General features: G+C 51.1%; 1 protein-coding gene across 3 annotated transcripts in view; it reads right to left on the minus strand.

Annotated features, from left to right (window-relative positions):
* The window catches only part of TNPO3 (transportin 3), a 45,051-nt gene that overhangs the window by 7,403 nt on the left and 24,637 nt on the right, over positions 1–13,011 (minus strand). Inside the window, exons 8-18 of one of the 3 annotated variants that reach the window (XR_014516118.1) lie at positions 12,580–12,726; positions 12,340–12,447; positions 11,054–11,145; positions 10,014–10,153; positions 9,023–9,214; positions 7,847–7,938; positions 6,990–7,066; positions 5,441–5,525; positions 4,378–4,518; positions 1,848–1,964; positions 59–425 (exon numbers count right to left, since the gene is read on the minus strand). Coding sequence is in view for 2 of the 3 variants with exons in the window: in XM_083461062.1 (XP_083317188.1) it covers positions 331–425; positions 1,848–1,964; positions 4,378–4,518; positions 5,441–5,525; positions 6,990–7,066; positions 7,847–7,938; positions 9,023–9,214; positions 10,014–10,153; positions 11,054–11,145; positions 12,340–12,447; positions 12,580–12,726 (1,286 nt within the window). In the remaining variant the exon portion in view is untranslated. The remainder of the gene's footprint in view (positions 1–58; positions 426–1,847; positions 1,965–4,377; positions 4,519–5,440; positions 5,526–6,989; positions 7,067–7,846; positions 7,939–9,022; positions 9,215–10,013; positions 10,154–11,053; positions 11,146–12,339; positions 12,448–12,579; positions 12,727–13,011) is intronic. The other 2 variants (XM_083461063.1, XM_083461062.1) reach the window with 2 other exon arrangements.

A 13,011-nucleotide genomic window follows, 5' to 3' on the forward strand; every position in this document is an offset into this window, starting at 1 on the left:
TCCGGCAGCCGGCTTGGGGGCCATGATGGACTTTATCTCCCTGGCAGTATCCCAACACCTTCCTGTCCCGAGGGCAGTGGAGCCGCAACGATAGCGGCCCCACGTTTCTTCCAACCTCCTTCCTCCAAGGTTCAGGAATACTGACCTTTACGAGAGACACTGCCAGGCATTTGTGCTCCAGCGGGGCTCTCGGGGGGGATATGAGACTGAGGTTCAGTCCCTGCTGGGATTTGGAGCAAATCAGACCGAAAAAACCTGCTTTGGGTGGGAAGTTCCAAGGCTGGCCTGGAAAGCAAGGCAGCCAGGAGTCAAGCGCAGGGTGGGGGGTACCTGGTTGCCAGCCGGAAGAGGTCGTCCACAGTGTCCGGGTGGTTCTGGAGGCCGTTGGGTTGCTCGATGAGCCTGAATGTGGGCACGCACAGAGCCTGGAACGGCAGAAGGAAGCCTTTAGCAGTTAGGTAAAGGTAAAGGGACCCCTGACCGTTAGGTCCAGTCGCAGACAACTCTGGGGTGTACAGACCTGGGCGGGAACTAGCTTATTACATAAAAGTAAGGTAAAGGTAAAGGGACCCCTGACCATTAGGTCCAGTTGCAGACGACTCTGGGGTTGTGGCACTCATCTCGCTTATTGGCTGAGAGAGCCAGCGTACAGCTTCCAGGTCATGTGGCCAGCATGACTAAGCCGCTTCTGGCAAACCAGAGCAGCACACGGAAACGCCGTTTACCTTCCTGCTGGAGTGGTACCTATTTATCTACTTACAGTGGTGTGCTCTGGAACTGCTAGGTTGGCAGGGGCTGGGACCGAGCAGCGGGAGCTCACCCCGTTGCAGGGATTTGAACCGCCAACCTTTTGATCGGCAAGTCCTAGGCTCTGTGGTTTAACCAACAGCGCCACCCGCGTCCCTCCAAATGCATGCCCCCTGTAATACAAATATATGGGGGCGGCAGCAACGTTTGGAACAACGGGCGCAGTTTCTGCCGACCTTTTTCAGAAAGGGCATCCAAGGCTACAACGGACTAAACATTCTTGGAGGTCCCTGCCAACGCTGCAATGCAATGTTGGAATTATTATTATTATTATTATATAATGCTAGTAGCTTTGCAAGAAGTTTTGGAAGGTGATTTTTTTGAAATATTGCAAAAAAAAAAAAAAGACAATGAGGTGAATTATTAGTTAAGGATAATTAATGGTAATATGAAATTAAGAAATGCATAATAAGTGACATAGAAGGGAAAATCATCAGAAGCGTTGATGGAAGTCCAAAAATATTGTATAAGATGAGAAGCTATGTTGCATGAATGCTGGAATTAATACGTTAGAAAATTAATAAAAATGTATATAAAGAAAGGAATTACTATTATTATTATTAGAATTTATATACCGCCCTATACCCGGGGGTCTCAAGGCGGTTCACAGAATAAAATCAAGATACAAAACCACAAAATACCTAATAAAAACAAAACCAATAGCCCCCCCCCCCGAAAAACACATGGGCGTAGGATGTAAATGGGATCAACCCAAGGCCTGGTTAAAAAGGAATGTTTCTGCCTAGTGCCTAAAGGTGTATAATGAAGGCGCCCGGCGAACTTCCCTGGGGAGAGCATTCCAGAGACAGGGAGCCACTGCAGAGAAGGCCCCGCTCTCGTGTTGCCGTCCTTGCATTCCTTCCCCAAATGTTACGTTCAAAGGGAATCTGGAGGGAACGCCTCTGAGCATGGGCAGAGCTCGTCGTCAGGACAAGTGCGGCTGTTTCGCAGCACGTGTTCGGACCAAGACCAGGAAGGGGCCTCCCCAGGCCGGGACGGGTCCCAGCGAAGCCGCGAGGAAGCCCTGGGGGCCAGCTTACCTGCAGCATATCGAGCAGCCCCTGGCGACAGCCCTCCTCCATTCCGTACTCATCCACAAGGATGCTGCCCAGGTAGAGGAAGCAGGAGTGCTGGTGCTCCTGGTAGACACTCACCATCTGCCAGGGAGGCGAGGGGGAGAGAGAAGCAGAGGTCAGTGAATGGGGAGGATCCTGGAGCCAAAGCAGCAGCCCAGCGGACCGGGTGGAGGAGCTGTTTTCTATCTACCCTTCGACAGAAAGTCCGAAGGCAAGAGACAGCGGTAAGAAAACAGGTGGCATTTTAAACAGTTTAAACCATTCACAAGGAGAACACCAGGGTGGGTTCAAAAACATCTATCGCAGGTGCCCAAAGGGGCTGAGAAGAGGAGGCGCATATTCAGCAGGTGCCGATCTGCATTGGCTCCCAGTAGGTTTCCGAGCACAATTCAAAGTGCTGGTACTGACTTTGAAAGCCCTAAAAGGCCTCAACCCAGTACAGTGGTACCTCGGGTTAAGAACTTAATTCGTTCCGGACGTCCGTTCTTAACCTGAAACTGTTCTTAACCTGAAGCACCACTTTAGCTAATGGGGCCACCCACTGCCGCCGCGCCGCCAGAGCACGATTTCTGTTCTCCTCCTGAAGCAAAGTTCTTAACCCAGGGTACTATTTCTGGGTTAGCGGAGTCTGTAACCTGAAGTGTATGTAACCTGAAGCGTATGTAACCCGAGGTACCACTGTATCCCTGAAGGAGCGTCTCCACCCCCATCATTCAGCCTGGACACTGAGGTCCAGCGCTGAGGGCCTTCTGGCGGTTCCCTCACTGCGAGAAGCAAAGCTACAGGGAACCAGGCAGAGGGCCTTCTCGGTGGTGGCGCCCGCCCTGTGGAACGCCCTCCCATCAGATGTCAAAGCGATAAACAACTACCTGACATTCAGAAGACATCTGAAGGCAGCCCTGTTCAGGGAAGTTTTTAATGTGTGACATTTTAATGTATTTTTAATCTTTGTTGGAAGCCGCCCAGAGTGGTTGGGGAAACCCAGCCAGATGGGCGGGGTACAAATAAATAATACCAATAATAATAATAATAATAATAATAATAATAATAATAATAATAATTATACCTGAAGGAGCATCTCCACCCCCATCGTTCAGCCCAGACACTGAGGTCCAGCTCTGAGCGCCTTCTGGTGGTTCCCTCACCATGAAAAGCCAAGTTACAGGGAACCAGGCAGGGGGCCTTCTCGATTGTAGCCCTTCCCATCAGATGTCAAGTAGATAATCATTTCAACTGAGCGCCATGAGGGTGGCACTCTCCAGAGCTCCTTGCTGCTGGTGGAGGCGGGAATATGCGCAACGACTCAGCCTAAACGAGTCTTGCTAATAATTGGTGCCATTGGGATGCAGAGCTCAGAATGCTTCTAGTGAAACGGAAAGGGACCCGACATGCAAAGCAGGGTGGACACACACTTACGAGTGGTGACCTCTCCTTCCTTGGATGATGATGATGATGATAAGGATAAGGATAATAATAATAATTTATTTATACCCCACCCATCTGGCTGGGTTTCCCCAGCCACTCTGGGTGGGTTCCAACCAATTATTAAAATACAGTAATCTGATAAACATTAAAAGCTTCCCTGCCTTGGAGGCTTTTAAGCACAGCTTGGGTGGCTATCTGTCAGGGGCTCTTCAGCTGTGGCACCTGCACTGCAGATGGTTGGTCTAGATGACCTTTGGGGGTCCCACGCATCTCTACTAGTTTTACGGTTTATGTGCATTTATAAACTTCATCTGGATTGCCCCTCTATTCTGGAGACATGTGCACCTGCTCTTTAAAAAAATAATAATAATAAAATCCCCACTATGCGGGGCTCAAGACTCTTAATCACAGAGGCGTAGATTTCTGCACTGCATGGGCACTTCCAATCCTACGATTCTCCTTCCTTGGAAGTTTTTAAATGGAGGCTGGTTGGCCAACTGGCAGGGTTTTAACCTTTAAAGCCCTATACAGCCTAGGACCCTCGTACCTACGGGACGGCCTTTCCTGGTATGTCCCACGGAGGAACTTACGGTCTGCAAACAAAAACCTCTTGGGAGTTCCTGGACCACAGGGAGGTTGGGCTGGCCTCAACCAGAGCCAGGGCCTTTTTGGCCGTGGCTCCGATCTGGTGGAACGCTCTGTCACAAGAAACTAGGGCCCTGCGGGACTGGACATCTTTCCACAGGGCCTGAAATACAGAGGTGTTCCACCGGGCCTTTGGTTCCACCAGGCCTTTGGTAATCCTTACAGAACTCTGGCCCAATGGTTGCCATTTTGATTTTGAACTGATTTTAAAATGAACTGATTTTAGAATGCTGTGTTACTTTTATTGCTGTTAGTTGCTCCGAGCCCGACTTTGCCTGGGGAGGGCGGGATATAAATAAAATATTATTATTATTATTATTATTATTATTATTATTATTCCTTTAGGGATTCCTGCAAGGCAGCGGGTTGGTATTCATGGCCCCCTGGGGTCCCTTTCCAAGGCCATTGTTCTACGGGCGTTTACCTGGGTGACCAGAGGCTGCAGGAGGGCCGCCGAGCCTTTCCCCACGCAGCGGACAGCGAAGCGCAGGCACCGGCAGCAGCGCTCCACGATGCGGTTATCGGCACGATGCTTGTTCAGGGTCTCTGACAGGACTGGCCAGATCTGGGCGGAGGAAGGAGAGCGGTTACGGAGGGTTTCCTTTACGTCGGACGGGGGTGGCAGGCCTGGCCTCCTCTCCCTGGAAACCTAATCCCACCGGCAGCAGCCGGAGTGGCACATTCCACAAGGTCAGCACTAGCAGGGAGAAAGGGGCCAGGCCCCAGTCTGCAAAAGTATTCAGGCCGCGGGGCTTTGCTTATCTGGCCATCTGCGGAAAGACCAGGAGCGTGTCTGGGGGGGGGGGCCAGGGCAGTGGGCCAAGGCCCCAGTGCTGCAAAGGGTGGGCCGCAGGGTCAAATGCACGCACAGAGCGACGGGACAGAGCGATGGGAAAAGTCTGGGGCTGGGAATCCGTTCAGTCCCCAGTTTAAATATCACCATCAATTCATTAGGTAAAGCCTTGTTTCCATGCCCCACCATCTGGGGAGAAAACTGACCTCCCCCTTACAGGGGTTGTTGTAAGGATTACAGAGGTAATGTACGTGAAGCATTAGGATTACAGAGGTAATGTACATGAAGCGTAAGGATTACAGAGATAACGTGTGTGAATCCTGAAGAACATGATAAAAAAGCATGACATTATTATTACATACAGCCACCCACCCCTTACCATGGAGGGCACCACAGAACAGGGGAAACGAGTAAGTAAAGCCCTCGGCTACCTCCCACCCCCACCCCTTGGCGTTGCTCCATCCGGGGTGAGGAGGAGACAAGGTCAATTGGAATCCAGAGGCGAGCCTAGGACTGTGAAAACAGACCCAGAGCTGGCTGCCCCTGAAGCCAGATATCGCTTTCCAAGCTCCACCTGTGCAATCATGCCTGAAGTGTGCCACAGAGGGCAAGCCCACATAGGTGACCCGGGCAAGTAAGCCAAGCAGCTTCACCAGTCGCCCTCTGGAGTGAGCAGGGGGGCTTCTCCACCTACCTCCTGGATGACTTCTCCACCTACCTCCTGGATGACTTTTTGGCACGGGTGGGTCTGTCCATTTTCTACAATAGGATTGGTATGCCTGCGGGGAAAGAGACGGAGGGATGGAAGGGAATTCGTGGGCGAGCTGGGCTGGAGAGGCAGGTATCAGCTTCTCCTCCACTGGCAATGCTTAACGGGACAATTGCCCCAGGGAAGGAGGACTGCAAAGACACAGTCCCCGCCTTCCAAAAAAAGCAAACCAGCAGAGATCTGAGAGACGTGCGGCTGACATGTTGGCCCATCCTGAAACCTCAAGAGGTGGGGAAAGGGCCCCTTGCAGATCTAACTGCACCCCCAAAAGGCAAGACCTTAGGGTGGAGCTGGACAGAATCAGCTGCCAGGAACCAAATGCAGGGGAAGGAAAACACAAAAGTACTTGGATATGTGGAGAGCAGGAAGACCAAACACCTTTGGACAAAGGCTGAAAACAGATTGCTGCTTCCCAAATCAGGCTAACGGCAACAGATTTAAAGTCAGAGAAACAAAAACAGAGCTGCAGAGTTGGGAGACAAGGCTGGATAAGGAGAGGCCCTTGTAGATTTAGCCAGCAGCACAGCAGAAGGAGAGAACGGGCATTTTACACACCCGGCAAACTTCTCTCTGCTTTCCTAATAGTGCCCTTTCAGCTGCTATGGCTTCTGCCAAACGATCCCAGGGACTGACATTTGGCAAACCCAGAATTCTCCCAGAGATCCCTATATGGGCCCCTCTATTGCTCCCCATCCCGGTCCGGAAATAAACAAGTTCATGGGGGGAAAGGTAAAGGTACCCCTGACAGTTAAGTCCAGTCGCGGATGACTCTGGGGTTGCGCGCTTATCTCCCTCTATAGGCTGAGGGAGCCGGCGTTTGTCCGCAGACAGCTTCTGGGTCATGTGGCCAGCAGGACTAAGCCGCTTCTGGCGAACCAGAGCAGCGCACGGAAACGCTGTTTACCTTCCCGCCAGAGTGGTACCTATTTATCTACTTGCACTTTGACGTGCTTTTGAACTGCTAGGTGGGCAGGAGCAGGGACTGAGCAACGGGAGCTCATCCCGTCGTGGGGAATCAAACCGCTGACCTTACAATCGGCAAGCCCTAGGCTCTGTGGTTTTAGACTACAGCTCCACCCACGTCCCTTTCACGGGGGGGGGGGGAGGGAGCGGCTATTAAACTAGCTGAAGCTCTGTTGTGCGGCTCTTCCCAAAGGAGCCTGGACAGAAGGATGAGAGAGGAGGGAAGTTGTGGGGGGAGAAGGAGGGAGGAGGCAAGCAGAGAGCAGAAGACCAAAGTGGAAGGCGGAGGAGCGTTATCTGGGGCTCTCCCCCCACTGCCACAAATTCACTTCCCAACCACAGAATTTCAGCTCCGTTGGTGCAGGAGTCAAGCGAGTGTCCGGGAGATCCTGATTGAAGACGTCCAGAGGAAGATGCACTCGCTGTTTCAGGTGAGCAGCCTGATGGTTATTGTCGCCCCCCCAAACCCCATGGGTACAGGGAAAGACCCCAGTCCCCCAAAGCTTCTTACCTAAATATAACAGCAAGGCGATCTAGGGGCACAGTGGGGTCTGAGGAGAGGCCATTGCTCGGCTCCTGAGAGAGCAGCTGGGGAAAAGAGAAGACACACAAGACGGCTCAGGGAGGGACGCGGGACTCCCCTTCCTCAAGGAGGGTGGCCAAGAAAATGTTGCCTTGTTGCTGGCACTTGGGGAGGGGGTCTCCATGTTCAAGCCGCACGTGGGAAGACCACTGGTGGGCACCGAGAGTGCCAGCGACAGTCCCTGAGCCAACCCCTCGCCCCGATTGTGCGGCTGATAATTTGAGGCTCGACTCAGGGGTGGCTGGGAGTGACACGCTTTATTAAATGGGGCTGGCGTTTCCAGAGGCAACCCAAGACGACCACCACTTCTATGGCTTAATTTGTTACCCAAACGTCAAAAACCGTTGGAAAAAACCGAACTATAGTCAAAAGAACAGGCAGGGAGTCCTGAAAACAAGGTATCTCAGGTGCCAAGGGTCAATGGACAGACGTGCGTCTTCGGAGAATGTCGGAAGCTGAGCCATGAAGGCGCAAGGCGCACCTCTGTGGGGATTCCCGCAACTTATGGGGCTGCTACAGAGAAAGCCGCCTCCTAGGCCACACCGACCCCCAACTACCCAGAGGGCCCCCCTTGCTAATCCTAACACCCAAGAGGGTGTGTAGGGAAAGAGATGGTCGTTTGGGACAAGGCTTACCCCCTTTGAGCAAAACAAGCAAAATGTGTGTTTTTAAAAAGCGTTTGCCTTTCTTCCAAATAACAAGGGCTTGCTTCCAAGTCCTCCTTTACCAGTTTTTGTCCCAGAGCTCAAAAACCCTCCCTCCCTCCGGGTAAAGCGGCCTCGTACCTTTTTCAGAGCCATCACCTGAACGGCACAAAGTTCACTGAGACACGCAGAGATCTTCTCCAGCGGGAGCCTAGCCAGCACCAAGGCAGTCCCTGAAGAAGAAGGGGAGAGGCGGGCACTTCATAAATGAAACCAGCCCAGGGGCCAATCCCAGCCTCAAATGGCCAGACTGACAGCAGCCCTCTGGGGTCTCCCATTTCCCCCTGAGAACCAGTGTGACGTGGTGAAAAATGGGGAGGGGAGACTGAAGTTCAAACCCAGGACTAGGAGTGGGGAGACTGGTTTCCTGATTCTGGAAGGCCTGTAGCTGAGGGGTAGAGAATCCACCTTGCATGCTGAAAAGTCCCAGATTTACCGTATTTTTCGCTCTATAGGACGCACTTTTCCCCTCTTAAAAACTAAGGGGGAAAGTCTGTGCGTCCTATGGAGTGAATGCAGGGGGGAGGCAGGCAGGAAAAGCCCCCAAGAGCCGCACACAAGCTTCGCTCTTGCGGGCTTTTCCCCAGGAGGGAGAAGGGACTCACACGGCCAGTCAGTCCCTTCTCCCTCCTCGTAGAAAAGCCCGCAGGAGCCGCACACTCCTTAAAGGGTTCGCGGCTCCTGTGGGCTTTTGTGGGAGGTGGGGGAATTGACATAGCCGCGCGCAGCCTCTCCAGCCGGGAGAGGCTGCGCAAGGCTAAAGAAGCCAAGGCAGCGAGCGCGATCCATCCCACTCGCTGCCTTGGCTTCCTCCTTAGCCTTGTGCAGCCTCTCCAGCCGGGAAATATTATTATTTTTCTTGATTTCCCCCTCTAAAAACTAGGTGCGTCTTGTGGTCCAGTGCGTCCTATAGAGCAAAAAATACGGTAAACTCCGGCAGCATCTCCAGGTCGGAATGGGAGAGACCTTGGCCGGAAACCATGGAGAGCAGCTGCCAGCCAGTGTGGACAACACTGAGGTGTACTCTGCACTTAGCTAAACACTGCCGCCGCACTTTGCTTGTAGAAGACAAGCATGTCAGCGAGGAGGCGACGCTGTGCCAGTATTCCTGGCATGCTAGCTTTCCCGAGGCAAGGGGCCTTCAAAATATGCTGTGCTGTTGCAGGAGGACACCAAAGATGTGGTCCAGGGAAGCATCCTCTCCTCCCCTGTGGGGCTGCCCCCTCCCCCCGCCGCTGCTATCGCAGGAGAACATACCTTTCAGGAGCCCCACAGCTGCTTCGGGCGAGAGCATGAAGGAGTCCAGGGAGCGGGCGATTTCCAGCAAGCCGCTGAAGTGCTGGGCCATGTGGTCACGGCAGACGGAGCAGATGTTGTGAATGGCTTTGGCCGCCACCGAAGCCAAGGACTTCTCACAGAGGCCTTTCATCAGGTAGCCAAGCACAGGATCTGTTGCAGGGAGAGAGGGCAGCAGAGGGAGAATGAATGAATCTATTTATTATTATTATTATTATTATTATTAATTATTATTATTTCCACCCTACATCCGAAGATCACAGGGCGGTTCACAACACTGCAGGGCCTGCAAGACAGAGCTGTTCCACCTGGCCTTTGGTTTGGACTCAGTCTGACCCTTACATTTCCCTCCCCTTATGGTTTTGATCTATGGGCTGCTTTTAAAATTAGGCTGCATTTTAAGTTGCATTTTAACCTGTATTTTAAATTGGGGTTTTTTCCCTATTATGTTTTTACTGTAATTTTACTGGTGTTAGCCGCTCTGGCCAGGGAGGGCAGGGAATAAATAAAATTTATTATTATTATTACAATACAAAATGAGAACACAAAACGCATAACAAAAACAAACTGATAACACTCCCCCCGCCCCCGCCCAGCTGTCCAGGGGAGCTGCCTACTAACTCCATCTAGTACGCAGGCTAAGACCCTACCTGCCCGCGAACTGTCTCGCCAGAGTGGTGCATGCTCTGGTTATCTCCCGCTTGGACTACTGCAATGCACTCTACATGGGGCTACCTTTGAAGGTGACCCGGAAACTACAACTAATCCAGAATGCGGCAGCTAGACTGGTGACTGAGAGCGGCCGCCAAGACCATATAACACCGGTCCTGAAATACCTATATTGGCTCCCTGAACGTTTCCGAGTTCTATTCAAAGTGTCTCCACCCCCATCTTCCAGTCCTGATGCTGAGGCCCAGCTCTGAGGGCCTTCTGGCGGATCCCTCGCACTCACCAAGGAAATGGGGGTTCCTGTCCACAACTTCGCTCATTTCACCAACCAGCTCGATGCTAGTGTAGCGGACGGCCGTGTGCACCGATTCAGGCAGGCGTACCACCCCTTCCAGCACCTCCACCAGCGTTGGATTGTTCTCCCTGAGGGCAGGAAACGGCAATTACGCCACAGCAACAACAAAAACAAAGCTCTGCAAGCAGCTAGTCCATAACGGGGCCTGAGCAGAGAGCCTCACTTCCGCAAAGAGGGCAGAAAGTGCCTGAAGAGAAAGGTTTCGCTTTTCTAGTCCTCGCCGCGGAGAGTGCAGTGAATTGGTTTGTGCCAACCTGAACTTTTTCTACCCACTTCCACTTTAAAGAAGAATGGGAACTTTTTACAAACTATTTAAAAAGACAACGAAATGAACTGGACTCCTTGGCAGGTTTTGAATACAGTGGTACCTCTCGATGCGAACAGGATTCGTTCCGGAGTCCCGTTCGCATCCAGAAGCGAACGCAACCGGCGTTTGTGTGGGTCGCGATTCGCCGCTTCTACGCATGCGCATGACATCATTTTGACCATCTGCGCATGCGTGAGCGGCGAAACCTGGAAGTAACACGCTCCGTTACTTCTGGGTCGCCGCAGCACGCAACCCGAAAATACTTATCCCGAAGCTACTTCAACCCGAGGTATGACTGTAAACATACACAGATTTTTTGAGGGTTAATATAGTGGATAGATAATATAAGGATGTATACAATTTTACAATATGCAGAGAACAATATGAATTGAGAAATCAGAGAGAGGAGCTTCTGGGGGAAGTCTTGGGGAGGGGGGAAATAATGAAGCTGATTTGTTTTGATAATTTGTTATGTTGATATTGTTAATAAAAATGTTTTTTTTTTTAAAAAAACGAGCTTTTTCTATGGTTTATTACAGTAGATCATGGCATGAGTTTGACCCAAAGGCCACTGGCTGGTGACTAGGATACACACACAAATGCAAAAATGAATTCATGGTCCGTGGCCCACCCCCTCTGGGACGGTGCTGGCGGTACTCACTGGTCAACGCTCTTGGCTATCGAGGCCATGATGAAGAGCACAGCTTCCGTTACTTCCCACGGAGGATTGCCCTCTTTCAGGGTAGCATACAGCTGTGAAGAAGAAAAAAAATGCAAGAATTAAGTATTCAGGGACATGAGCTTTTTCGTGGATGCACTTTAACCATAAAGTCACTGTTAGGGTGGACTTTCCGGCCAGTTCGAAAGAGGAGCAGATCAAGGGTTTTGGACCTCAAGGGCAGAAAAGAATTAATGCAGTCAAAGTGGATGCGTGTCTGCGGAAAACAGAAGGGTAAAATGGCTTTTAAGAGGGCCCCAGGGACCAACATAAGGCATGCCAGTGAACATGGGTTGTACTTTGTAAAAAAAAATTATTTAGCAAGATGTATATGCTGCTCAATCGAAATAATCTTCTTTAGCCATTGGTTCCCAAACCTTTTATCTCATGGATCACTTGGGAATCACTAACTGTCTTGGCAAACCACTTAATAATTTTTCTGCCACTGTAGCAATTGTAATGTGCTGTGTTGTGTGGTTTTGTATTTTTACACACACCACGAACCCCTGAACGAAGCTCAGAGACCACTGATGGTCTGCAGATCAGAGTTGGGGAACCCCTGCTCAAGGAAATTTACATAAAACACTATAAAGCAGTCACTGAAAATGGCAATAAAGGCAGACTTGAAAAAGAGCGGAAATCATTAAAATTATGAAATAAACCACATTGGGTCGGAATCCACTACAGAGTTGTATTAGCTCAGCAAAAGGACTCCTGCCCCCTTCTTCCTCAAATCTGCTCTGGAGGACTGGGAGAACCCCACAGATCAGCAACCATGGAACGATCACCTTAGTGCTACACTGAATTCCACCCTTTAAAAATAAATAACAAGCTTTACAAAAGCAGGAATTAATGTGCAGACATGCACTGGGAAGAAGAGGAGTTTGGATTTGGATTTGATATCCCGCCTTTCACTCCCTTTAAGGAGTCTCAAATCGGCTAACATTCTCCTTTCCCTTCCTCCCCCACAACAAACACTCTGTGAGGTGAGTGGGGCTGAGAGACTTCAGAGAAGTGTGACTGGCCCAAGGTCACCCAGCAGCTGCATGTGGAGGAGCGGAGACATGAACCTGGTTCACCAGATTACGAGACTACCGCTCTTAACCACTACACCACACTGGCTCTCTGGAAGCGAAGCCCTTTCAACTCCTCCACCCAAGCCACCCTCAAAAGCCAGGAGACGCCAGCGGCATTTCGGACCACGCCAGACCAACCTGTTCCCCTCTCACCTGGGCAAAACACTCCACAGAGCCAACCAGGAAGATCAAGTCCTTCACGAGGTCTGACACTCTCATCCGGAACTCGCCAAAGTCGTCCGTCTCCTCGGGGATTCCTTCCTAGCAGAGGAAAACAAAGGAGGGAAGAGGGAGGCAGGGAGTGTAAATAACTACCACCAGCTCCCCTCCTGTGGGCCAAGTGCAAGGGAGGCGCAGGGGTGTTTGGGGGCCAGGAAGGAGAGGCGGACATACGTGGTCCGGATCCAGCTGGCAGTGCCGAGCCAGGGCGTGAAGAAGCCTCTGAATGTAGGCCTTGAAGATGCTGTGGATGACAACGTCCTCCGTCTTGTACAGGTGCTCCCCCAGCCGGTACCAGAAGTTGAAGGAAATCTCCACCACCTGTCATGGGCAGGAGACCCATTTATTTATTTATTATTTATTTCCTAGCATTTTTTTAAAAAAAACCTTTTCTTTAAATTTACCATCATCATCATCGTACCCCCAGCCACTCTGGCTGGCTCAAAGCATATATAAAAACAAAGTAAAATATCAAACATTAAAAACTTCCAGATACAGAGCTGCCTTCAGATGTCTTCTAAAAGTTATGTAGTTCTTTATCTCCTTGACGTCTGAAGGTGCCATGACCGAGAAGGCCCTCTTGCCTGGTTCCCTGTAATGTCGCTT

The sequence above is a fragment of the Podarcis liolepis genome (genome assembly GCF_965112155.1).
Source record: "Podarcis liolepis genome assembly, chromosome: 10".
Lineage (NCBI taxonomy): Eukaryota > Metazoa > Chordata > Lepidosauria > Squamata > Lacertidae > Podarcis > Podarcis liolepis.